This window comes from Alosa pseudoharengus, unplaced genomic scaffold (assembly GCF_046254945.1).
Source record: "Alosa pseudoharengus isolate Yale_2024_CS ecotype anadromous, Long Island Sound unplaced genomic scaffold, YU_APseudo_1.1 YU_APseudo_1.1_scf_19, whole genome shotgun sequence".
NCBI lineage: Eukaryota > Metazoa > Chordata > Actinopteri > Clupeiformes > Clupeidae > Alosa > Alosa pseudoharengus.
Window position 1 is genome coordinate 34,637,459 of NW_027468657.1, and position 24,555 is coordinate 34,662,013.

The following is a 24,555-nucleotide window of genomic DNA, read 5'->3' on the forward strand; positions in this document are numbered from 1 at the left end:
AAGTGAAAGCAGATTTCTACAAAGTAATGTTAATATATACTGCAAAATAAGCAGATTTCTACAAAGTAATGTTAATATATACTGCAAAATAAGCGAGTGCATAAATATTCACCCCCCTCACATCATCCCCCTCAAGTATATCTTCTCCCAAGTCATATTTCTCTTGCAGACTGAATCAGATTGTCCTCCAGGATTTCCATATGTTGCTGAATTCATTTTACTTTGACCTTTACAAGCCTTCCAGGGCCTGCTGTCTGCTATTTTTGGTGATGTGCAGTGTTTCGTGCCAGCCAAACATAGCATCTACAGTAGTCTGTTGGCTAAAAAGCTCAATTTTGGTCTCATCAGACCAAAAAACCCTCTTCCATTTGACCTTTAAGTCTCCCACATGTCTTTGGGCAAACTTTAGTCGAGATTTAATAAGAGCTTTGCCACTCACCCAATAGAGCATTTCTCCCATGTCAGCTGCTGAAGCTTTTAACTCATTGTCATAGGTACCTTGGTGGTCTCCCCCACCATTATTCTTCTTGAATGGTCACCTAGTTCATGGTGATGGCCTGCTCTAGGCAGATTTGCACTTTTTTGTATCCATCCCCTCACTTTTTTCTGTTTGGAGTGTTCTTTTGTCTTCAGGATGGAATTATAGCCAGGACCAGTTGACCAGTGATCATACCTTCCAGACACAGGTGTCTTTATATTACTATACTATACTGTACACATTCACTGCACTCAGAATACTCAAATGTTGCATTATATTTTTAATTAATTAACACGACTACTTTCACTTTTACATTTTATGAATTATTGTAAAAAAGGCCAAATTAAATTGATAAAGATTTTAAAAGCAGTAAAAGGGGAAATATCCAAGGGGGTACATACTTTTTATAGGCACTTATGCACATTTCTGCAAAAATAAAATATTATACACAATTCATCAAGTAATTTTTTTGGATCTCTTGAACATTCTGATTACGTGAAATGTGAAAATATGAATGTTGGATTTTGATTGCATTGTGATCCAGTCCAGTGCTGCCACTACAGCTTGTGCTTTGCTTTGCTACAATACATATTTAGGAAGTAATATGCATGAGCTGCAATATGCAAAGCTTTATGTACAAACATACAAACTGTGGTTTTGTAATTCAAAACAAAATAACCCAAAATAAACGGAAATAATTTATGGCCTACTGTTCCCATCTTAGGGCTCTGCCAGTATTGCCATATCTGACCTTCATTGTAAAAGGACTAAAGGGCAAGTGGTGACATCACAGAGTGATGAGAAATCCCCCTCTATAGATTAAGGTCAGCTGGGCAAGTCTGCAGTTAACTAAAACAGGTACATTTTACATTTTGATTGAAAAGCTTATGTAACTTCTAGGAACTCTGTGGGTCAAGTGAAGTTTTATTTACAAAATATAGCACACTTCAGGCCAAAACAATGTGCTTAATGTAAAATGACAGAATACAATCACAACACAGGCATAAGTGCAATTGCTGAAGGCACCTCTGCGTCAGCAGATGTTATTGTGGTTACACATAGACTAGGTGATGCAGCTGCAGGAGTGACAACATAACACTGCAGCTTATTTAAAGCAACACTGTTGTAGGATGGAACAAGATGCACCACAGGGAGAGAATTGCGTAGGCCATGAGGTTTAAAATGTCTTGAACTTGAGGGCAGAGCAGTGATGCAGTGGTAAATATTACGAAAAACTACGATTAATTTGACTCCATAAAATTAAGAAATTGACCTTGAATAATTCCCAAGTCAGCTAGTAGCAGAGTAGTGGCATGGCATACGAGGAGATATATATATATAGACCTATGTATGGTGGATGAATTAACAATTTATTAACTAGCAAACCATAAACTTAAATGTAACCAATATCACTTAAAATGGAATGCAAGGTACATCAGGGGGACAGCAGGGGGTTTGGGTATCTCTTCAGAGTGGGCACTAGTTATCCAGGTTACAGAAGCATCATAGACATCAACATGGTTTAACTTCGGCCACGACACGCGCACGAGCGGCAAAGCGGCAAAATGCCACTTACGCTGGGCTTTGTCCGGCGCAGCAGCAGACCAGTTCAGGCTCAAGCCATTGAAAATAATGGGTTTCATAGCGCAATGTCAGCCCTGCTTGAGAAGTAATGTAGTTAGGCAGGGGCTTACCTGAGGGAGGCAGACAGCGTACTCCGAGGTCCACACCAACCACATGTGCACGCACATTCAGCAAAGCCTTGAAAACAATCCACAGCGATCAGTGCACTGAACAAAATAAACTTGTTTGAGTACAAAGTAGTAACAATTTACAGGACATGGAAATTAAACAAACACTAAACGGCCACAAAATCCCAAGACAAAACAACAACACCTGCAAAGTTCGGCACTCCAGTCAACAAGGCTACACATGTAAGATGCAGACCATAGTTAAAAAGTATGATATACTTATATGAACTTGGTTGTAAAATGTTTGCGCTACATACCCACTCCAGATACAGTAGCAGTGAGGTCACATATCCGCACTACAAACACATAACTAGAGAATGTAATTCCAAGGAATTGCCAGTGCCTGCAAAGAGATGGGAGGGCTAGTGAGATGGGAATAAGAACATATAGTAGGGGATGGGTGGACAGAGAGAGTAACACAAGTACCTAGGCTAAAGTGGCCTCATACTTCTCCCAATTGAAAGGAGTTGACTGGAGTAGCACACACTGAAAGGGAACTTGTAGCTTAGATGAGCTGCACCTGTCAGTGTGTCTTTCCCATTTTGTGATCGAACATGCGGTTGAGCAGTACATCCATAGCGATACATTGAGATAGCATAGCAGTTACATTCATGTTCGTTGAGTTCTATCAAAATGACTGGCATCGAAGAATTTCAGATATGAAAAACTGGCTCTGCTAGCATCATGTGGTCATCCTAAACGTTTATTTAGGATTTTGGTGGCTTATGAAATGTCTGCAATACACCTTTTCTATCTGGAGTTTGGATAAGAACACTGACTTGGGAGCGACTGTTCTGTAATGACATTTTTTCTTGTAAATGTAAATCAGGTTTCTTGGCCAAGTATACTTAAATACAAGGAATTTGGTCTCTGCATTTATACCATCCGTGAATTAGTGAGACACACAGTGAACACACAGTGAGGTGAAGCACACACTAATCCAGAGCAGTGAGCTGCCTTGCTACAGCGGCACTTGGGGAGCAGTGAGGGGTTAGGTGCCTTACTCAAGGGCACTTCAGCCGTTCCCACTGGTCAGGGATTGAACCGGCAAGCCTCTGGTTCCAAGCCCGAAGCCCTAACCAGTAGGCCACGACTGCCCGACTTCTTAAATCGGAGACTAAACATAGTTACCATGGTTACCAAACAGATCAGTTAGGATTCGCGAGTTAGGAAGTTTCTGTAAATGGCCCCAAGTCAGTAACGTTAAGTGTTTCAGTTTTAGCATTTAAAAATTGTATCAGTGATAGCGGGGATATGTCACTTCTGTTGATGCTTAAACAAAACAGAGAGCTATCTCGCTACTCCCTCCCCCTCCCTCCCATGCAATTAAAACTCCAAAACGCGCATCTCGTCGGTTATTGAAACACTTTATTTTGCCTTTGGTTGCCAACCCTTGTTGGTAGCAATTGTTTTTGTGTACATATCTCGAAGCCTATAGCAGAGACGTGTTTTTTTGACGGCCTGCTTATGAGGCAGGCAGCTAGCGGATCGTTAGGGAAGATTAGATGAATGTGATAATTTATCGTTGGGCCTTTTTTGGGCCTAAAATCGCTGTTACAACCTTTAAGACTCTATAATAATCAGATAATGCATTGGGTTTTGGGTAAAAATAAAGAAAGCACTTTATAAGAACATATACTGTAATGGCAATTATGTATTGACATAGAGTCTGTGCATATAAAATGCGCTGTATAAATAAAGACCCATCCCTGCATATCATCTACCCACTACCCACATCTAGGCTACTAGAGGTGAATATCTTTGGGTGGCCAGTACAATCTTGCCATCTGACCTCCTGATGGCATTTTTGGTTTCTTCCCAAGTTAGCCTCTCCGTCCTCTTCTGCCGTGTTTCCAATGAAGCTGGAACTAGCCGACCGGAACTTTGAACACATGGCGGAAGAAAATACATTTCTAAAATGGGAAAAAACGTATTTTTAAGTGACAGAGCAGTTAATTAGACTTGAGCACAGGTGCACTGATTGCACTACAGCAAAAAAAAGCTCACAGAAAAAGAACAGTTCGCTGGCCTATCAGAGTAGGCCCATAACCTTTTTCTTCTTCTTCAGTTTTTTTTGGCAGTTTGCAAACCACCATTATTATTATTATTATTATTATTATTATTATTATTATTATTATTATTAACCATGCATTACCACCATCTGTTGGACTGAAGTGTGATGGCAAGTGTACCCTGTAACCTTAGTTCTGGTTGCCGGGTGAATAAGGCAAATGATAGTCTTGCCTTGGATCATCTTTTTTTGTTGTGCAAGTATAACTTGTGTCGTATAGTAAGAAATATCACATTAGGTATTAGGCTGAATGGTTAATGATTTTGCTGTCTTCCACAAGTCTATAATGATGAACTTTGGTGGAGGAGAACCAGGGTGAATGAAACAGTTTTTACCACACTGAAAGATAATATTTTGTCAATAGCCACCTACATCTGTCTTCTGTCAAATATCCCAGCAGAATAATAGATTAACCAAATGTGACAGTAGTGTTGACGAACTGACCGAAGTGTCGGTTAAATAACCCGGTTCGTGTCACTGAGCCGGGAGAATCGAGTGCCAAACGTCAAAAACCGACTCAGTGTTCCTAACATCCATTTTCACATATAGAGCAACACTGGCTTGATTGGCTGTGCTCGAGTGTTCTTGTCGCTATACTCTTTCATCGTATCGCGTATTAGCGCCTCTACTGGAGTGGTAGTATAATCAGTCAAACTATGATGAGCCTGCTCTGGGCCTCATAACCGTGGCTGTCAAACGAGTCAAACAGTTCGCTAGGTTCTCCGGGCCTCGTAACCGTGGCTGCCACACGAGTCAAACAGTTCTCGGCAAGTTGTAATCAACCGATCACATAAGGCTTTCTAGTGCAAACTAGATGCTTATGTTCATGGACATTTTATTGATGGGAAAGTATTATATCACATACCTACAAATACACATAGGCCTAATGTTATCTTAGTAGCCTAGTCATGTTAAATAAATGCTTAGAAGTGAATGACTGTAGGCTGCAGGCGGTCACGAGGAGACCGAATGTAACCGTGCAACAACCGCTGTAGCCTACCCTTTATCTGGTTCTCGGCAAGTTTGATACCAGCCTTGTTAGTGCATCGTAGCCTAGATTATTTATTCATGGCAATTCACACATTATCGATGGGGAAGTAGGCCTACATCTCATATTAGCCTACACGTCATATTATCTTAAAGTTATAGGCCTAAAGTTAAATGTTAGAGAAATGAATGTTGCTTAGCCTCACGAAGACCGTGCCAGGCTGAGCAAGACCGTAGTCGAGGGTGAGTCTAATGTTATCAAACGGTCTAGGTTCTCGACAAGTTAGTTATTAACCAAGCCTTAGTAGCCTATCGTAGATGATTGTGTTCAATTTACACATTATTGATGGGAAAGTAGCCTACATCACATAAGCTTCAAATAGGCTACCTGGGTAGCCTAGTTATAAAGTTAAATGTTGCTGGCTTCGTTTGTCACGAAGAGACCGCGCATCAGGCTACTTCGCCTACTAAACGAGACCGTAACCGAGGTATAGGCTATGAGTCTATGTAATCAAAACGGTTGTCTAGGTTCGCGGCAAGTTATTAACCATGCCTTGTTTTAGTGCATCGTAGATGCTGTGTTCATGGCCATTCATATATCGATGGGGAAGTTCATCACATAGCCTACAAATACACGTCATGTTATCTTTGTAGTTAGAAAGTTAAATGTTAGAGAGGTGAATGTTGCTGGCTTCATAGTAGGTTCACGAAGTGACCGCGCGCCTGAAGGAGACCGTAACCGAGGGTATGAGTCTAATCAAACGGGTGTTATCGCAAGTTTGAGTTATCAACCGATCGCAGAAACCTATTTATTTCTCGTGCATCTTAGGTGATTATGTAGCCTACATAGAGGTTCATAGGCTACATTACCGATGGATATAAAATACAAATACACATCATGTTATCTTGGTAGTTGTTAAATGAGATGTTTGTTGGTAGGCTGTCACGAGGACTGTACAACAGGTTAGAGACGTAACCGTGCTAATGCATGAGTAATGAAACGGGTGTCTAGGTTCTTGGTAAGTTGAAAGCCTTTATGTTTCGTGCATCTTGGAATTGTTCATTGAAATTAATATCCTAAATTACAAAGGGGGGAAATATTATATGACATAGGCTATGTTATCTTGGTAGTTAAGTTAAATGTTCGAAGTGAATAGGCTATTGGTAGGCTCACGAGGAGACCGCGCGCACAGCTGACTACTGAACAAGACCGAATGTAGGCTAACCATGGGCAGTGCTTGAGTCTAGTGTAGGTCAATATGAGTGTGTATGTCAGCTAATTTCAGAGACATGGAGAGCATGACATTTGCAGCTTGAGGCTACATGTCTTGGAGCGATATGGCGGCGGGGGAAGTAACGCGCGATATAACCCCCCCCCCCCCTCGCGCGAACCGGTGACCGAATCTATTAACTCGGTAGGCCAACCAACGACCGTCCGGTTGAACCGACTTGCGTGTAAGAGTCGGTTGTCCCATCACTATGTGACAGCACAACAAATCCTTGCGATATACAATAACAATATTATTGGTTAAAAATGCTATTTGGGAAGTGTTTGCTCACCGCCCTTAGCTAACCCACTGTTTGCGATGAGATGTCTTTTAATGCAGAAAAAGACCCTGGGGTCAATTGTCACCGGAGTCACACTTTAACACTTCACTTTAACAACCCTAACCCTAACCCTAACACACTTAACAAGCACAGTGGCGTAACAAGCCAATGGTGGGCCCAGGTGCGAGAGCGCTACACGGGCCCCATATCGGCGAACTATGGCCCAGGATGAATTAGCTCTGATACATGCAATACACATTAAGGGTGACTTCAATTGTTTATGCAAAGGGCCTGAGGCACCGAAGTAGTTTAGTAGGCTAGTTACAGATTACAATTTCAAATAAGAAACACACGACTACATATTCATTACATGTGAAAACATTAAAAAATTATTTTATTAACAGCCTCCAGTGTAATCTAATATTACTGCATTAACATCAACTCGCATGGAATTATGGGAACACTCAATGCGCCTCTTCAACCCTCTGCTGAAACTGCAAGCGTAAATTGCTTGCTTATAAACTCGCACTGCGCAGAAACAAAACTTAATGTAACCTAACTTATTTAACCGTCCAGAAACCAAATAAAATCATTCATGTGCATACAATCCCCAATATGCGTGAATTAGGCCATTAGAAGAAAGCCATCTTACGAGCCTTTCGTTGTGCAAAATCGTCAACGATGTTCCCAATATTTAATGCTCTGGCTCTCGTATTTTCAATGGACAGGATAGCTAACCCACGGAGCCTCTCCTGCCCCATGCTGCTCCTTAGGTATAGGTCTTAATAAATTTGAGTTGGGAAAAAGATCGCTTAGCTGTTGCCACAGTCACAGGCATTGTCAGAAACAACATGAGTACACACTTCCCCGAATGTGGATGTTACACTGTCATAATCTACCACCAGCATTTTGGCAAGTTGAAAAATAGATGACTTCTGTGAAATCTCTGCTTTAAAGCAAGACCTGAATGAGAGGAGTTGTGTTGGGAATGTCGGTGCAATCACCTGCGAGTTGAAGGGTCATAGGAACAGGGGCGCCTTAATACCACCCGAGGCCCCTGGGCTATAGACCTCTGAAGTTCGCCTACAAAAAAGATCCAAAACGGCCATCTTTGCCCATATAAGGAGATCCGGTTGTTAATTGAAGCTAACTACCTATGGCAAATTGCATTGCAAGTTAGCTCTGGGGTAGCAAAAATCTAAGTGTGCCGCCTTCACTTATCGGAGATCACAGTATCCACTCGAAGGCAGAGGACAAAAGTGTGTTCAGGAAAACGTCTGCATTTCAGACTTTTTCATCCCCACGAGACTTTAACAGGTGCGATTATTCAAAATCCCCATGTTATTTTCCCATAGGAAAAATCGCCAGATACCGGATGTCAAAGATGGCAGCTTTTTTGTAGGCGAACTTCAGAGGTCTATATGTTTTTATGCCCGCAATCTGACCCGACACATAGCGTGCGCTTTTGGTTAATAACATGCAGTGTAGCCTATGTAAAACCTTTACATAAACAGGAACAGAAAGCCCTCGAATCACGTCAGCCTACCCATGACATCGCTTATCAAAAAGGCTAGCCTACTGCACGAAAACAAGCGTTGAACTTTTACAACACTGGCTGTAGGCTAAGTTAAAAGATGGGTAGGCTACACATATGGACGTTTAAAAGCTTTTCAAAAGTGCATGTGTTTGTCGTGTCGGGGGGTTCACCAGGAGTTTTTTTGGGAGGGACAGAAATACTTTTAGCCTATAACAAGCTGGCTCATGTGACGTGAACATGCCTTATGCATTATCACTACACTATATGGAGACATAATTATCTCACGTTAACGTTGGAGAAAACATAACATAGCCTAGACTATTATATGTGCGAATGGGTTAGCACAAACTTAGCTGTTGGTGAACGGAGATGCAGATCACTAATTCATTTATTTGCGCCACAGCCCATGTTCTGCGTTCACTCCAATGAGACAAGTGAAATACATGTTTTTAAAGCCGTTTCATTTCCAGGCTATTTGCTACGATATTTACCTGCTATATGCCTTCTGTTTTCATGGACAGTTACAGGAATCCACATCATTCGTTTATCGTTGCTTCAATCCTACCCACGTTATCTCCAGGTTTTGTATAAGTTTGTCAGTCAGTTTCAGCCTCTCCTCTAGCTCCTCTACACCCGTTGGGATTTATTACGTTTTGTTACATTTTGTTACACTTTAGAATAGGAGAAGACAAAGGGGCCTCTGCATGGATGTAGCCTAATTGTAGAGCAGTACGAGGTGCTCAATTATTTAGGCTAGCTCCAGAGTAGGCTAATGACGCCGCGAATACGGACACGGCGTTTATTATTATTGATTATCATTATTATTATTAGGAGGCCCCTCATTGGTCGAGGCCCCTGGGCTGAAGCCCAGGTAAGCCCCTGCATTAAGGCGCCAGTGCATAGGAGGTAAAGACTCAAACACATGACAAGTTTCCCGCATACTTGCAAATCTTTGGGAGAGCTGACTGATTATGATGTCCAGAGTTGCATTAAATACCTGCACTTTGAAGTATCTCTCTGCATCGGTTAAGCGCTCATCTTCCGATAGATCGTCAAAGTGACGCTTCACTCTCCGTGCTCTAACATTCTAAAGTTCTAAAAAAAAAAGGAGGCAGGGCGGGGGTAGCGACGGGCCCCGGGAGGTCACGGGCCCTGGTGCGACTGCACTTGCTGCACCTACTATAGTTACGCCACTGATCATGCACTTCACCTCTATCTCCTTCTTCTACCTCTGTCTCTTTCTACAGCACATTGTCTAGGCCTAGTACGCTGCCACTCTTCTCCAGTAGTGATTCCTAACTAGGGTCTCCTCTGCACTGTAGCTTGAATGTTATTTCTCTTTCTGTAAGTCTTTTTGGATAAAATCATCTGCTAAATGGATAAATGTAAATTTCAGCAATAGATAGGTAGTTCTCCCAATTAAAGCTCTTCCCTGAAGTGCAGTAAAGGTGCGCCATCTCGTGGCCATGAAACATGTAATGTGTAAAATGTATGTTACATGTAGTTCCTTTTAGAAAGTGGATTGTGGCTGGTGTGAAGGCACAACTTTTCTGATAATTATGATACATTAACATAGTTAGCTTGTCAACATGAATAACATCCGTAGTATGTTCTTCCCCTTTAACCCAGATAGTGACTGAAAAAGTAGTGACGTGAACTCTAAATATCTTTATGTTAGTATGTTATGAAGATCGCATCCCCAAGTGAAATCATCCACACAAAATTATTAAATATACCATAATTTCCTAACTATTAGCCGTGGCTTACTGTATACATTGATTTTGCAAAATTTCTTCAGCTATGAGGTTAATACACAGGGACAGATAATATGGTATTAATATGGTTTTGTTTCTTTTAAACAAGTATCAATTATAAATTGTAATATCATGCAACTGCACTGACAAGGGAAGAGTAAATCCAAAAAAGGAGTCACACATGGCATCTCATCTGCAGTTCAAATGTCTATGTAAACTTTAATAAATACTCAATTTTCAACCATATGTACATATGCTCCATACTGTACAACACATTGTGTTTTTGCATGGCAAACAGCCATAAGGCTGAAATAATTGCTCTTCAAAGCCTCTCATAGATGCAAAGAGTAAAATACTTTTTTTTATTTGAAGATTTTTTTCCTGCTTTAAAATATTTACAATATGGAAAATAATAAAAAATATAATGCCACCAAATATAAAGATACATACATAATTATTTTAACCTTATCCTTTTTCTATATCTTGGGCACATTATTATCAATAAGGTGCAAGTTAATTAACAAAGACAAACAGGCTGTTTTGTTTTCCACACAACAAAACAATGTATAAATGATTAGACTGTGGCATTTCCCATTTCCCTGAATAAAGGCAAATTACTTTTTTATATCCCACAAAGTGTCTAAGATCACAGAGCAGCCAAAGTAGCAATGTCCAGTCAGCACACATTTTTAAGCATCTGACAATACACAACATTTAATGATAGCACCAGAATTTCCTGGAACTCAATTGTGCCAGAAAGGGAATTAAAAGGAGTGAGTGCATCACAAGACCAATTGATTTGGACATGACGTGTTTTCATTCCTCCAACACTGCACTGATTGATGGAAATACTCCAAGTAAACACAGTGATAATAGAAAACCCTTGATGATGCCAATCAGGTATCATAAAGCTATAAATCCCTACTCAAACATTAGAGTATGATTCCCTAATATATCTTTGCACAAACCCTGATATTGTATCATATATGACAGCCTCATATCAGAAAATAATGATTTTTATTTAGTATCTGTTTCTAGGTGGACCAATTTGTCATATCATTTTTGCTATTTCTTACTGTAAGTCAAATTGGTGTAGGTTGATTAGCATTACCTTGCCACACAGCCATATTTCACAAATAGGACATCTAAGACACCTATCAGTGTGGCATGTATTTTAGCTCTAATAGGTACATTAAACAAATTGCACGTAAAAAGGCTGCTAAAAATTAGGAGGATTTATAAAAAGGTTGCTAGTCATAAATATTTTTTCATCCCAATATCTCACTCACCCTTCTGAAACCAGACACTTTCCCTTTGCTATCCAGTGACATTTGGTTTGTTTGAAAAGTCAGTTTACTAAATGAGGACAGAGGGCCCTTTAAAGTTTGTTTCAGGATGTTAAACGTGGTGACCACAATTATGCTGATCTGCCACACTTCACATTAATCAATATTTGATTTGTGTAATCGCTGATTGTTGGTGGTAGTCCCAAAGAGCCGTTGTTGCAGTGAGACATCTAGCATTTCATATTTCAAAGAAAGTGAAAATGAAATTGGCCAATGCATGTGCAGAATTCCCAGACTTGTGGGAATTAGAGCTGGGTATGACTGGGAGCACAGACCCAAACGTTACAGGTACATGCAGGCAACGCTTTCTTCTCTCTGTGTGGGCGTGTTGTGTTGTTTGGATTAATGTACCAGGGACAACAACAACCAACCCCTTATCAAATAAATCAAGTAAATGATTACAAGACAATATACTTTTTTGTCTCATTCAAGAAGTATCTGAAAAAATATTACAGTACACAGCCCTGGCTCTGTAAACTGAAAACAAACACAGAGTGTGCCCCCACATTGCAGCCAATCAGAAACAGGTGTCATTATTTTTCACCTACAAACCTATGGAACACTGAGGGGAGGGATCTATCTTTGGGCTGTTGAGTCAAATAGAATCTCTTTAGAGTATCACAGAGTATAACTCTGTCTTTAACCAATCGAATGCCATTTTCCAACCTGATTGATTAAAATTCACTCTTTATTGGATTAAACGGCCCCCAACTTTTTCCACCCAACTTGCTCAACTATGTCACCAACACCTACTTCTAACTGATATTAATGGGACACTTCGCTTGCATGTATCTGTACAGCAAGAAACAACAAAAAACAGCAACAATGAATGGTAAATACTGTTGCAGCTATCACGGTACTGTTTATTGCGATAATAAAACAGACTGCAGTCTATGGCGACACTACCTCTAAGCATAATTAGATTTTGTAATAAGCTGCAATTGTGAAATTTCATTTGGAAAGCTACAGTCTGCCTAAGTTGAATGACTTAATGGTCTTGGCCTCTGTAATGCGCTACCCAATCTATATTGTTAATGGTGTTACAAAAATAAATAAAATGGATTGGAATGAAATTGAACTGACCGAAATAGAGATACGGAAAACATATGTGCCTCAACCTGTTTGGATATTTGAAAAAAAAACAGGGATTTTTCTTTCTCTTTAGAAGGATATCGCCAATATTTAGAAAATGTCATAAATTGTTTTGAATGTTAAAGCTGAAACAATGTCTTGAGTAAAGCTTTTTCCATTCAAAGCAACTGTGCAAACATCTGCCAGTGGTTTCTTTATTCCACAAAGTTCAGTTTGCCATCCTCTACACTGTTAGTGGCTGAGGAAGCACAAGTACCATAATTGTATAGTTGACGGAGTACCAAGAACAGCAGTGGGATTAAATCAATAACTTCAATCTGGGGAAAGATATGTGCAGCGTTCTGTTGACAGATAACCTGTATGTGGACATCAGGCAGCCTGCTCTCGTTTCAGGCGCAAGAGGAAGTTCCGTTTCTCCTCAAGGAGTTCCTGGATGCGCTTGTTCCTTGTTCGTTCTCGTAGGAACACACGGCCACGTTGGGAAATGACATTATTCAGGGGGACATCACTGTCTACCCCGATGATCCGGAAGGGAATATTGATGGCGTTACCCTCACTTGTTACCTCAGGCTGTGTGGCTAGCATGCTAGTTGAAGTGATGGATGTCACTGGTGAAGTTGTTGTTGTCATTGTTGTTGTTGTCATGGTTGAGGTCTCAGTCTCCTGTTTGCTGTAGTCTGCAGGTGTTGATGGAGTGGTCACACTCTGAAGTAAGTGATCAGTGACTTCTAGCCAACCAGATGTGGTCAAATCCATGGCATCATCTTCACTGACAGTGATTCTGAGTGTGGAATCGTCAACTGTAACTGAACTGCTGGTTATCAAAGAGTCATCTATTACGTCTGTTGGACCCTCTGTTGGAGTATAATCAAGCCAGGTAGTGGCAGTGACTAGATTCTCCCTGTATTCAATGATGCTGTTCTCTGATGTGCCATTACTGGATGCGGTGACATGGGGAGCACTTGTCTGAGTGGGGAGGTTGCTGGGGCCAGTGAAAGATGTGCTGGCAGTGGTATTATGTTTACTGGTCTCAGCTGCACTAGTAAAGGTGGTGTTTGTCTGGCTCGTGATAAAAGAGGTTGTACTATAACTGTGGGTTGACTGGACTGTGGTGGTGGTGGTAGTCGTATGCTGTGTGGTGTGGCTTGAACGTGTGGTTGGTTTAGATTGATCAGGAGTTGTGGTGTTGGCGGCACAAGACCTGCAGCACAAGCGCAGGTATCCAGGCAGGTTACAGTACTGGCGCAGAACCTCCATGCGGCAAAACACGGACCTGTCCTTCTGACACTTCTGCCCTGTAAAATAAGGAAAGAGAGGTAACACTGAGACAAAGACTTTACAATACAGATCACAAAATTAATTCACCTGTGATCAAGAAATAAGTTTATGTGCAGTGACACTGCATATGTTTAATATTGTGCATAATTATGGTATGTTGTAGTAATAAGTGGTAATTGATGTGTATGTGTGCAGAAGAATGCAGGGTTTAGTCTTAAAGAAAGGCAAGCAGTTGTGTGATGCATTGGAAAGCAACTGAAATGAAAGATTGGCTGCATTGAGTATGGAAGGATCACTTAGTCATATGATAAATCAGTATGGAAGGATCACCTGTAGTCATATACCAAATCCTTACTTTCACATGGGCTCTAATTCAGTAGTCCAATCAGAATGGATTGGATGAACTGAAAATTTGAAAGTACTAAAATTGTTCAATGTCTTGAAGACATACAAACATTTTGTGTATTGTTGTTAAAACACATTGTGAACCTGTATTTGAGTAATGTTGTATGTTCCTGCAGACATTGAACAGTCTTGAAATGACTAGTTTTACACTACACTAACATTCAGTAAAGATATCATGTAAATGTGACTGTATTTTGTGAGTGGCAGACAACAACTTATCTGCTTTGGAACATGTAATCCTAAACACACTCATGAATCAGAAAACATCTCTATGGCAACCTAAAGATTTGATCACATGTTGAAATCACATGTTAACATACGGATTTAACGTTTCAGGATCATGGCACAATTGCGGTATTGTCAGTCTTTGTTTTGAGCTTGTTTTACATTTATGGTCTACCCTTGTTTTCTTCCTTCTACTAGTAATATGCATAAACAATTCAGAGGAGAAAATAAAATATAAATTCTTCTTTGACACATTTTTTTTTATTTCTACAACTTTTGCAGTTGGTTATGACAGAAACTGAAACAATGAACTCCCCCCATTAATATATATTTATGTATATATATATTTATATATATTTATCTTTATATAGATTGTTTTCTTAATAAAAATAAATCAACTGTATCGAAAGGTACAAGTTCACAGTCACTTTGGTAAAACACTTCATTACTTTGAAATCAATCAAACTGCAAAGAATGAGTATACATAAGTAAATAAATAGGTCATTAAATAAATAAACTACAGGTTTTCCATGATGATGTAAAAACTGTTATGGCACGTTTAAGTGTCATATATTAAACATTTACAAAACATTAATAAAGTTTCCCTGATAAATCAAAGTGCATATAGACGCAGTGCACGTAAGTCCATCTGAATGTTTCTGAACATTTGCCCCAAACGTTTTATCCCCACATTAGCCGACCAGGCGCAGCAGGCCAGTGAAGCCACAAAAACAGTTACCCATAGTAGATAATAGTATCATTGTTTCATAAGTAAGGAATTAACAGTCATGAACGTTATTAAATACAGTCAACACCAATGGTATATACAGTACCACACTGCAAGATCTGGCTTTATCCTCTTTTTGAGTTTTCCCCCAATCATTTCTGGCACATGACTTGTGATAGCTCGCTACATAACCACAGCTGAAATGTGATCACAAAACAATGATAAATCTGAAGTGTTTAGGAGACGCCCTGTGTCCTTTTTTACTCTTGCTCTAGCTAATTTAATACTTGATATTCAGACTTTAGTCCGCCATTATCTAAAATATGTATTGTGGAAATTGTGTTGGTTGTAAATTTGGGGGTTTGAAGCTGCCTCTTTTTGTCTGTGATAAAACACACCTGTATGAGCAAAGCCACCACTCTTATAGATAAATGCCATTTACATTCAATCCAATATAAGGCATTGTTCTTGCGCTCAATGTCAGAAAGAAAACACATGTGCACGTAATAAAAAACAATGAGGTTTATGAGGTATTTTGCCATATATCATTTTCTGGTTTTCTAGGTCTGCCAGTATCTCACTTAACATGTACACATCCCAAACACACTCATGGGTATAGGCATGCACACACATACACACACACACACGCACACACACACACACACACACACACACACACACACACACACACACACACACACACACACACACACACACACACACACGCCTCCTCCACACATATGGAATAGACGCATACAAATGTATGTACACACACTCGCACACATATGCATATAAACCACACTCCCATAAATGGACATACACACAAGTACACACCCACTCATATGTAAACACACAAAATGGTAAACACTGACCAGATACACACTCACACACATACATCCCAAACTCACTGTGCAATGGATGTGTATGTGTATGGCAGGAAATCAAAGTGAAACAAAGTCCTCCCACTCTTTTTGAAACAGAAACAACAGTGAGGCAACTGGCTGAACATGTCCTGCATAATAGAAGTCTACCCACATCCCCCTAACACTTTTCACCTTTTCCATAATTAAATATTTTCTTCTGTATTCATGTAAAACCAATAAAAAATCCACGTAACAGTCAAGGATCTGAGCGATCAATAGCAGTCCAAAGGGTTAGGCAAATAAGCTACAGCTTATTCAGGGTAAAATGAATTATTTGTTATATTATTGTTCATATAGACTCATATAGATTTATATTCATATATAAGTACAAATATATTTATGTGTGTGTGTATATATATATATATATATATATATATATATATATATATGTTTATAGTTTGCAAGCACAAATAAGCTGCATTTATTGAAATTCAGTATTTAACAGTCGAGAGAGGATGGAGGATGAGGTGGAATGGTAATAGATCTTTTGTGGAAAAACCTCGACCCTGTTTTAATATGAAACATGTTAATCACCTCATCGTCACCATCATTTGCCAGCCACATGGGATGGCATTTCAACAGTACACCCTATTTATAAGGGCTGAACAACAAAGACTCTTTTTCACATCTTGCACGTGCCTATGTGTTTTAATAGTCTGTTTATGTAGTGAAATGAGCACTTAGCAAAGATAACGCTCATTGTGATGAGTTCACATTCACAATAAAGCTTTCCTCATTCTTTTTTGTTTGGTTTTGTATTCTTTTTCCCCATATCACCCCTACCTTAAGATGATGGCAGCACTTCAAAATGGCTGCCATCACAGGAGTGTAAACCAAAGCCAACCCAACAGCTTACGATGGGTGCCCAATAACAACGCTTCCTTCTCTCCCATACTAAAAACGAACTCACTCACCACCTGTTCTCGCTATCAATCAAACTGCAGTATACTTTTTTGACACGTTTTTTCCCCCTTGACATTTGAAATGAGTTTTTTTTCCCCGACCGGTCAGTGTTTCACAACACAGAGCTCCTCAGAGGTCAAGAGAGAGCGAGAGAAACAGTGATAGAGAAGGAGAGAGAGAGAGAGAGAGCAACACTGGAGAGCAGCACAGGAGTCTGCAGCCTTCAGCCCCTGTGGTCAGACACAAGCCTCCATGAGAGAAGACACACCACACCCCAGGACTGGGGAGGGGGGAAAAGAAGAGAAGCGTCAGGTGGCACCCCACCACCGTGGCCGGTCAGGGGAGCTTGCCCTGCAGAGAGAGGCAGAGGGACAGGGGCAGGGTCCAGCTGAGAGAGGGCATGCAGCGCAAGGCCAGTGCCAAGCTGGGGAGAGACTTTTTACTTGAGGAAATCTTTGGGGCAGGGTCGCGAGTGTTAGGCTTCGACAGCCACTGGATCAAGAAATTACCTGGAGAAGAGAAGGAGACGGTAGTCACTGGTTATGTTAGCTCAATATAGCAACAGGAAACAGTGCTCTATCCCTTCAAATACTGCTTGAATAATATTTCATTTCAGATAGTTTCCTAAAGATATGATGCTGCATAACTACCAAATCTGTGTTGACACTATGTTACCACTAAAATTTACTAATTTACAGCAGTTACTCCAACACTCATCTAATCATTATCTTCGTGGCACCCGATATGTGGCACTTTTTCACTAGGGGACAAAGCTCAGCCTCAAACTTTACTGTATTTCCGGTGTTTTTAATTTCTGAGACTGGATAGTAAAACGCATAAGTGCACACAATTGGGTGGATATACCCAGTGGCCTCCAGTCTGGACAGAACACTCACTCTGACAGGGAGACATCAGGCATGTCTGCACTGTCGCAGGCTTGCTGTCCTCAAGGCATGATCCAGTGATAGTAGTGGCACGGTTGCGACACTGCACTTGCCGCTCTTGACTCCCACTACCGCATGTGACAGAACACTGTAATTACACACACACACACACACACACACCAATATACTCAGAGATGCATCCATAAAACAATCATGTATAAACAGACATGCACCTATGCATACACACAAAATACAGACAGATTTGTCCAATGCCTTTTACAGAGGAGCTTCAAACATGAAACACACACACACACACACACACACACACAACACACACACACACACACACACAACACACACACACACACACACAACACACACAGACACACACACACACACACACACACACACACACACACACACACACACACACACACACACACACACACACACACACACACACACACACACACACACACACACCTCAGACCAGGGTCCAACTTTCCAGTGTGGACAGGGGTGTCTGTTACAGGGCTGGCGAGAATCTGGCCGGTTGTCATTGCAGTATTTGTTGCGAATCTTGCGCTTGGTGCCATCTTCGAGGAGCTTGTAGCAGGAGACTGTCCGGGTCCTGTAGCCCAGCTTCCCACAGGTCTCACTGCATGGCTCCCAGGGTCCAACATCCCAGCTACAGAAGGAGATCAGAATGTGGATGAGGAAAAACTCCCACCCGCCATGTTCACAGAATAATGGCAGATCAACTGGTAGCTGGGCCTGTAGACCAGTTGACACTGTAATTAAAAAGGAATTACTTGACCAAGACTGAGGGCAAGATGTATGTACATTTGCGTATCGTTATCAACACCATGGCCAACCCGCATGAAAGCGCACGCTGTTATTCTTCAGTTTACGTGATATTTATCAAAACTGGAGTTCATCGGGTATTCAGCGCCTTTCTCCACCCCCTACCGTAATATGCGAACGTTCACAACTGAACGGGATACTTCAATCACAAGTGCAGTTGAATGAAGTTAACTGATGACAACATTAAAATGAATCAAACGTTTAGCGATCATGAAATAATACAATACATGATAAGATGTCAACAAGCAGGGAGATAATGAAGATCAGTAGTTCTACTCAATCTACTTGTGCACATAGGCTATGGAAGATTGGTCAAATCTAGCAAGTAGGAAAGTGTAAGTGAATGACGTGAAAGTGAAAGTAAGACATTCGAAAGGCCAACGAAAGTTAAGGTTGCTTTTGATATAAAGAAGCAAAACTGGTTCTCTAAATAGCGATTCTGTTGTCTTATTGACACATCTAACCACAATTTGGATTAACACCTGCTTTTACAAGGCGGAAATATTTCACCGCAAAACAGACGTGCACTTTCATGGCCGTTTTCGTACAGGGGAATACCTAATGAGGCGCATTTTACTCTTCTCCTCCTATCTTTTTACACAAAACTCCCACTTTCCCCTGACCCTCTTTTGAATGCATATGCATGACACGGAAAAGCGCAAATTGTCATTCTCAGCTCCTGTGACAGGCAGTGTGCGCTTCTACCTCAGTGTGGCCTGTTTGTACATACCTCGCCATGCTTTTATGTGCACGTTGCGAAACAGATACACGTTAGTACATCTGGCCCTGAGGGCTCTATCTAAATTTTCTGGGAGTGACATTCAGTGTGAATTTCAAATGGTATTCTGTCAAATGACAACAGCCTGATCATAACCTTTAATAGTTCCTATAGGTCCATATACATACTGTATGTACTACTACACTGTTGTACACATTTGTCATGATTCTTACAAGTTTAGGTCTAGGTCTATAATTTCAAAGAGATGCATACATAGAACGGCTCTTATTAGTGCAATCAGCCTCCCTCCCACCTCTCCACTAATACACCAACACACACAGCTTACATGGGTAGTGGACACTCCTCTAACACACCAACACACACAGCTTACATGGGTAGTGGACACTCCTTCATGTTGCAGTATTTACTCTCTGTCGATGGTTTCTTCATGTGAGCACAGTGACGATTTTCCACCTTCACTGAGTCTGTGGTTCTCATGCAGGCATATAGTGGATGTTGCTGACCTTCGCAGAGGAAAACAAAAACACACACACAAACACAGCAGCAGGTGTTAAATAATAGAACACAACACTTAAATGGGATATTAAAATACAAGACATAATTGATAATTAATTTAGCTTAGTTGCCACTGATATGATAATGATGTATATATTAATATAAAATCAAATTTAAGTTGCTTATTTAGTCAGGTGTATTTTCTAATTCAACATTTTCCTGGAGAAAGACCATATATGTGTATGTCATACACAATATGGTAGGCTATTAGGAGGCTATTAGGTTACAATTAATGAATTATGTTCTGCCGTCATATAAAGTGAAAGACAGTATGCTGTGGCAATCCCACAGCTCCTTTCCTATGAAGTGGTCGCAGTGTGTAGGCTACTTTAGATTGGTACTAATTTATTACACTTTGAACCATGAATGTCCAAGCATTAAATCAGCTCATTGGCAGGAGGTATTGCTTCTTTTAAACATTAGGTGGTGCTCTAGTCAAGTCAAATGTGATCACTGACTACAGTTCTAGTTAAACATAGAAGCAACCCATGAGAAGCCTGGGGAGGCAGTACAAGGCAGAGCTTATGGACAAACAGATGGGGGGAACCGGGATGAAACAGCTCTCACAAGGCCCGGCAAAGATCGACCAGAGCCAACTCCCAGGGAAGTACAAGGTCTGGTGCTACCAATTCACACTCTACAGGAGGGTGATGTGGCCACTGAAAATGAGTGAGATCCCCTCATCCAGTGCAAGTAAGATGGATGGAGAAGCCAACGCATTCATCAGAAGTGGGTGGGGCTGCCATGGTGCCTCAACACCCAACAGCTGTGGCCTCAATCCATCCGTTTGGGCTGAAAACAGGACCAGGCTTGTTCTCCAGTGGAGAGACTCCGCTGACCAGGCTATAAGGAACGCAAACCCCAAGATTCTGACAGGCCGGAAGTGGAATGCCCAAACTGAGGTCGACCAAGCCGTCAGTTGCCTGCAACATCAAGCGATTGTCGGCAGGGCTAGGCAAGACCAACCACAAAGAGAGGAAGGAGATGGTGGTGGCGGAGGTGACAAGAATGGAGGAAGAGCGCTACAAGATCAAGGCCGTGTCGCAGGGCCGACAGGGAAGCTGGACAACCGTCTACAAACTGACAAAGGTCAAGTACTCAGAGCTGGCTGCTGAGGGCCGAGAGGCTGGCTGGAAGACCACCATCTATCCAGTGGAGTCTGGATGCCGAGGCTACGAAGGCAACCGAAGAGCTAGCGGAGAAGGGAACCTGAAGAACACAACCGAAGAGCTAGCGGAGGAGGGAACCTGAAGAACACAACCAAAGAGCTAGCGGAGGAGGCGGAGAAGGGGAGCTTTTGGCTCTGGCTGAGGGGGAAAGATAAGAGCTGGGAAAGAACAACTAACCAGCAGAGGGAAACACCTGTCAGCTGCAGGGGGTGACAGGGAGACGTCACTGTTGCTGCTCCTCCACCAGGAGACGTTCCAGGATTAAAGGAGCGAAACGTTGGTGAATGATGGTTCCTGGCTGATGACCCTGCAGCTGAACCATTGGCACTGGAGGAGGTGCGACTGGCAGCAATGCCTAGCAGGTGTTCCACCTACCTGTACATTTCACGGAACACGTTGTAGGACTAAGGGTGTTTTCACCATTGGTCCCTTTCAGGCCTCTAAACGAACTCAGAAAGATGTGCATATGTGAACACGCCAACTGTACCGAACCCCTCTAACGCGAACCGAACTGAGACCACCTCAGGAGATAGTCTCGGCACGGTTCTCTTTAAAGTCCACGGCATGGTTCGCATTATCTGTGCATTGTGAACACAAATCACCCTGGGTTCTCTTTCACATTCTGCATTGTAGGCTAGCCTATTTTGTTCTACTTGACTTACCAAGAGAAGGCATGTCATCTATTATAATAATAAAAAAAAACAATATTATCATTAGGCTCATGATAGGGCTACAGACATTTGTAGGCTAATTTGGCTACAGCTAAACAAGTTTGTTCTAATGTTAAAATTAGACTGAATATCTGTTCATTCAAACTAACAATGTAGAATTCAGAAAACTTTGGATTACATTGCTCACCATTTTTCATGATCTGCTAGCTAGGTTATTATCTCTCTGTCTAACTCTTCTTGCATGTGGCAAGCATACTAGAGACTGTGCAGCGCAGTTAACAAGCTTCTGTTCACTTGTCATTTTGGACGTGAGCTAAAGTTGGACATAGCAACAGTAACCAGGTGGGGCAGGCCTGCCACTTAATTAGAAAGTGTGATTGGCTGGTGTGTTGACTGAAAGTTCAAGAGGATATTATATTTATATTATATATATATATATATATATATATATATATATATATATAGTTTTTTTCCCAGAATGAATTCAGAATTTCAGAATTCATTATGAAAATATATTAACATATATATATATATATATATATATATATATATATATATATATATATATATATATATATTGGAAAATAAATGTATTTATGAAACAATTAATTATCATAACACACCAATTATGGGTTATGATAATTATTTCAACCTGATAATTAATGATGATGAAAATATAACCCAGAGCAACTACATAGCCCATTATCCAAAGCTGTAGCCTAAGGTCTGAGATCTGCAGAGAAGGTATAGTGTAAACATGAAGAAAACTGAGGTCCCATCAGAGCTGAAGTGCACCAGAAAGAGATCTGAGTCCTCTTTCAAAGGAACTCACAATGTGAATACAAAATGAACTGAGTTTTTTGGTCCTCTTTCTGGTCCTCTTCTAGTGGACTGAGTTTGGTTCTTTTAAAAGGTACTATTGTATATGTGAAAACACACTACCACGTATTGAACATATTTTTTAAATGGAATATCTATGGCAACAATAATAGCAAAGGCAGGCTTAATTGTTCGTCCGAAAATTCTCTGAGTAAAGTCCCAACTACAAGAGACAAAACCTTTGCAATACATTCTTTCAGTTCATACTTAATTGCCCAAACTCTAGGACATCACTACACTGCTGGTCTGTTTAGTATGGGCTGTAGTTCCCATTGTGCGGCTCCATACCTCTTCCACACGGCTTGCTGCATGGTGACCAGCCTTCCAGCACCCACTTGTATAAAACAGCATCATCCAGAGGGATGTTGTTTTCGTTGGCTGAGGGAGACTCATTTTTGATGATGAACTTGTAGGACAGGGTGATTTTTGTTTCACCATTGGTATGAATCTGAGGTAGAGAAATTGATTAATTAATTGAGTGAGTGAGAGGTTTGAGAATGATTGTGAGGTTTAAATGTGTATGCATATTAGGGTGTGTTTAATACCATAATGACTGTGTCATGTCTTAGAGGGCCAGTAGTCTGAAGTGTCTCTTTGTCTTTGTCCTTCTCATACTCCCATTCCACACCCTTCTCAATCACAGAAGTGAATTCTGGGAATTTCCTGTCTGCATTCAGGAAGAACTGGCCATTTGCCTTGTTCTTCACCACTAAAGAGGGCAACAAAAATAAATCAACTGTTGCATTTAGCTTGCATTATAAACACATTATACATGTTATACAGCAAGCGTTACATATCTTCATGTAGAGAATTGAATACATGAGTGCACATTGGCAGTTGCTAAACCACGATTGCATACCACTGGCTACACTTAGACATGTGATTTATGTTGCCCTTCTGGGGTTAGGTCTTTCCATCAAGTAAGATTACAAAAGCACCAACACAATCAGTACTTTGCATCAGTGGAAGTGGCATGAGATGAGAGCTCCTGCAGTACCTAAGGCATGTGGGGCTCCCTTGGGGACTTGGACGAGTAGATGTCTGGCCCCACGTGGGATTTCAAGTACTCTCAGGTAACCTGCAACCACAATGAGAACAGATCCAGAGCACTTGTTTTAGTTGTCAGTGATATAAAACGAAACCAGCACTATTGATCCAAAACACATAAAAATTCTATCTAGGTCCAATAAATAATCTAGGAGTTTGTTCTGAGTCCTCTTTTGAAAGCCGCGTTGCAAAGCTTCTTTAAATCTGAGATCAGACTGGAGAATGCTGAGGTTTGTTTAGGTCGGAGGTCTTGCAGTTCATTGCTCACTACCTTGAAACAGTCTGCAACCAGCATGCCAACCATATGTGCTGCCAACCTGCCACATACATCATTAGGCAATCCATGAACACCTGAGACTAATTACCAAAAGGCTGAGAGGAGACCAGTGTGGTCTTGGGAGGCTGTCAGAGATAGTGCTAAAGGCCTGTGGTGCTGTCCCCAACCCTCAACTCTCGCTTTCTTACACTTACTCTCACTTGCAGACTACGGTTCTTCATGTGGAGCTTTATGTTTTATATTTGTATGTCCACTGAATTTTGGGTTTGACTTACACTTCAGACCACTAGATGGCGATACTTTCCTTAAAATGACTGCATAACTGTTGTCTAGTCGCGGCCTCAGAAAGCCTGCCTACAAAGTGGCACAAACCATCTGGTGCATATTGGTCACAAATCTGGCAATGTTGTGGGAATATGCAAGTTCCTCTGGACGTCTGCAATGT

General features: G+C 41.1%; 1 protein-coding gene and 1 long non-coding RNA gene across 2 annotated transcripts in view; both read right to left on the reverse strand.

Moving 5' to 3' along the window:
• Positions 1-2,161: 2,161 nt before the first annotated feature.
• Positions 2,162-9,442, reverse strand: LOC143133263 (uncharacterized). The gene is made up of 3 exons (XR_012988493.1): positions 9,370-9,442; positions 2,487-2,572; positions 2,162-2,239 (listed from the first exon to the last, which is right to left on the reverse strand). It is a non-coding gene; the product is annotated as an uncharacterized LOC143133263 (long non-coding RNA).
• A 1,121-nt stretch (positions 9,443-10,563) lies between these two features.
• The window catches only part of LOC143132804 (A disintegrin and metalloproteinase with thrombospondin motifs 2), a 122,639-nt gene continuing 108,647 nt past the window's right edge, over positions 10,564-24,555 (reverse strand). Inside the window, exons 15-22 of the mRNA XM_076292597.1 lie at positions 23,784-23,864; positions 23,332-23,495; positions 23,075-23,234; positions 19,883-20,015; positions 18,393-18,597; positions 17,922-18,057; positions 17,469-17,534; positions 10,564-13,859 (exon numbers count right to left, since the gene is read on the reverse strand). Coding sequence (XP_076148712.1) covers positions 12,934-13,859; positions 17,469-17,534; positions 17,922-18,057; positions 18,393-18,597; positions 19,883-20,015; positions 23,075-23,234; positions 23,332-23,495; positions 23,784-23,864 — 1,871 coding nt within the window. The 3' untranslated portion in view covers positions 10,564-12,933. The remainder of the gene's footprint in view (positions 13,860-17,468; positions 17,535-17,921; positions 18,058-18,392; positions 18,598-19,882; positions 20,016-23,074; positions 23,235-23,331; positions 23,496-23,783; positions 23,865-24,555) is intronic.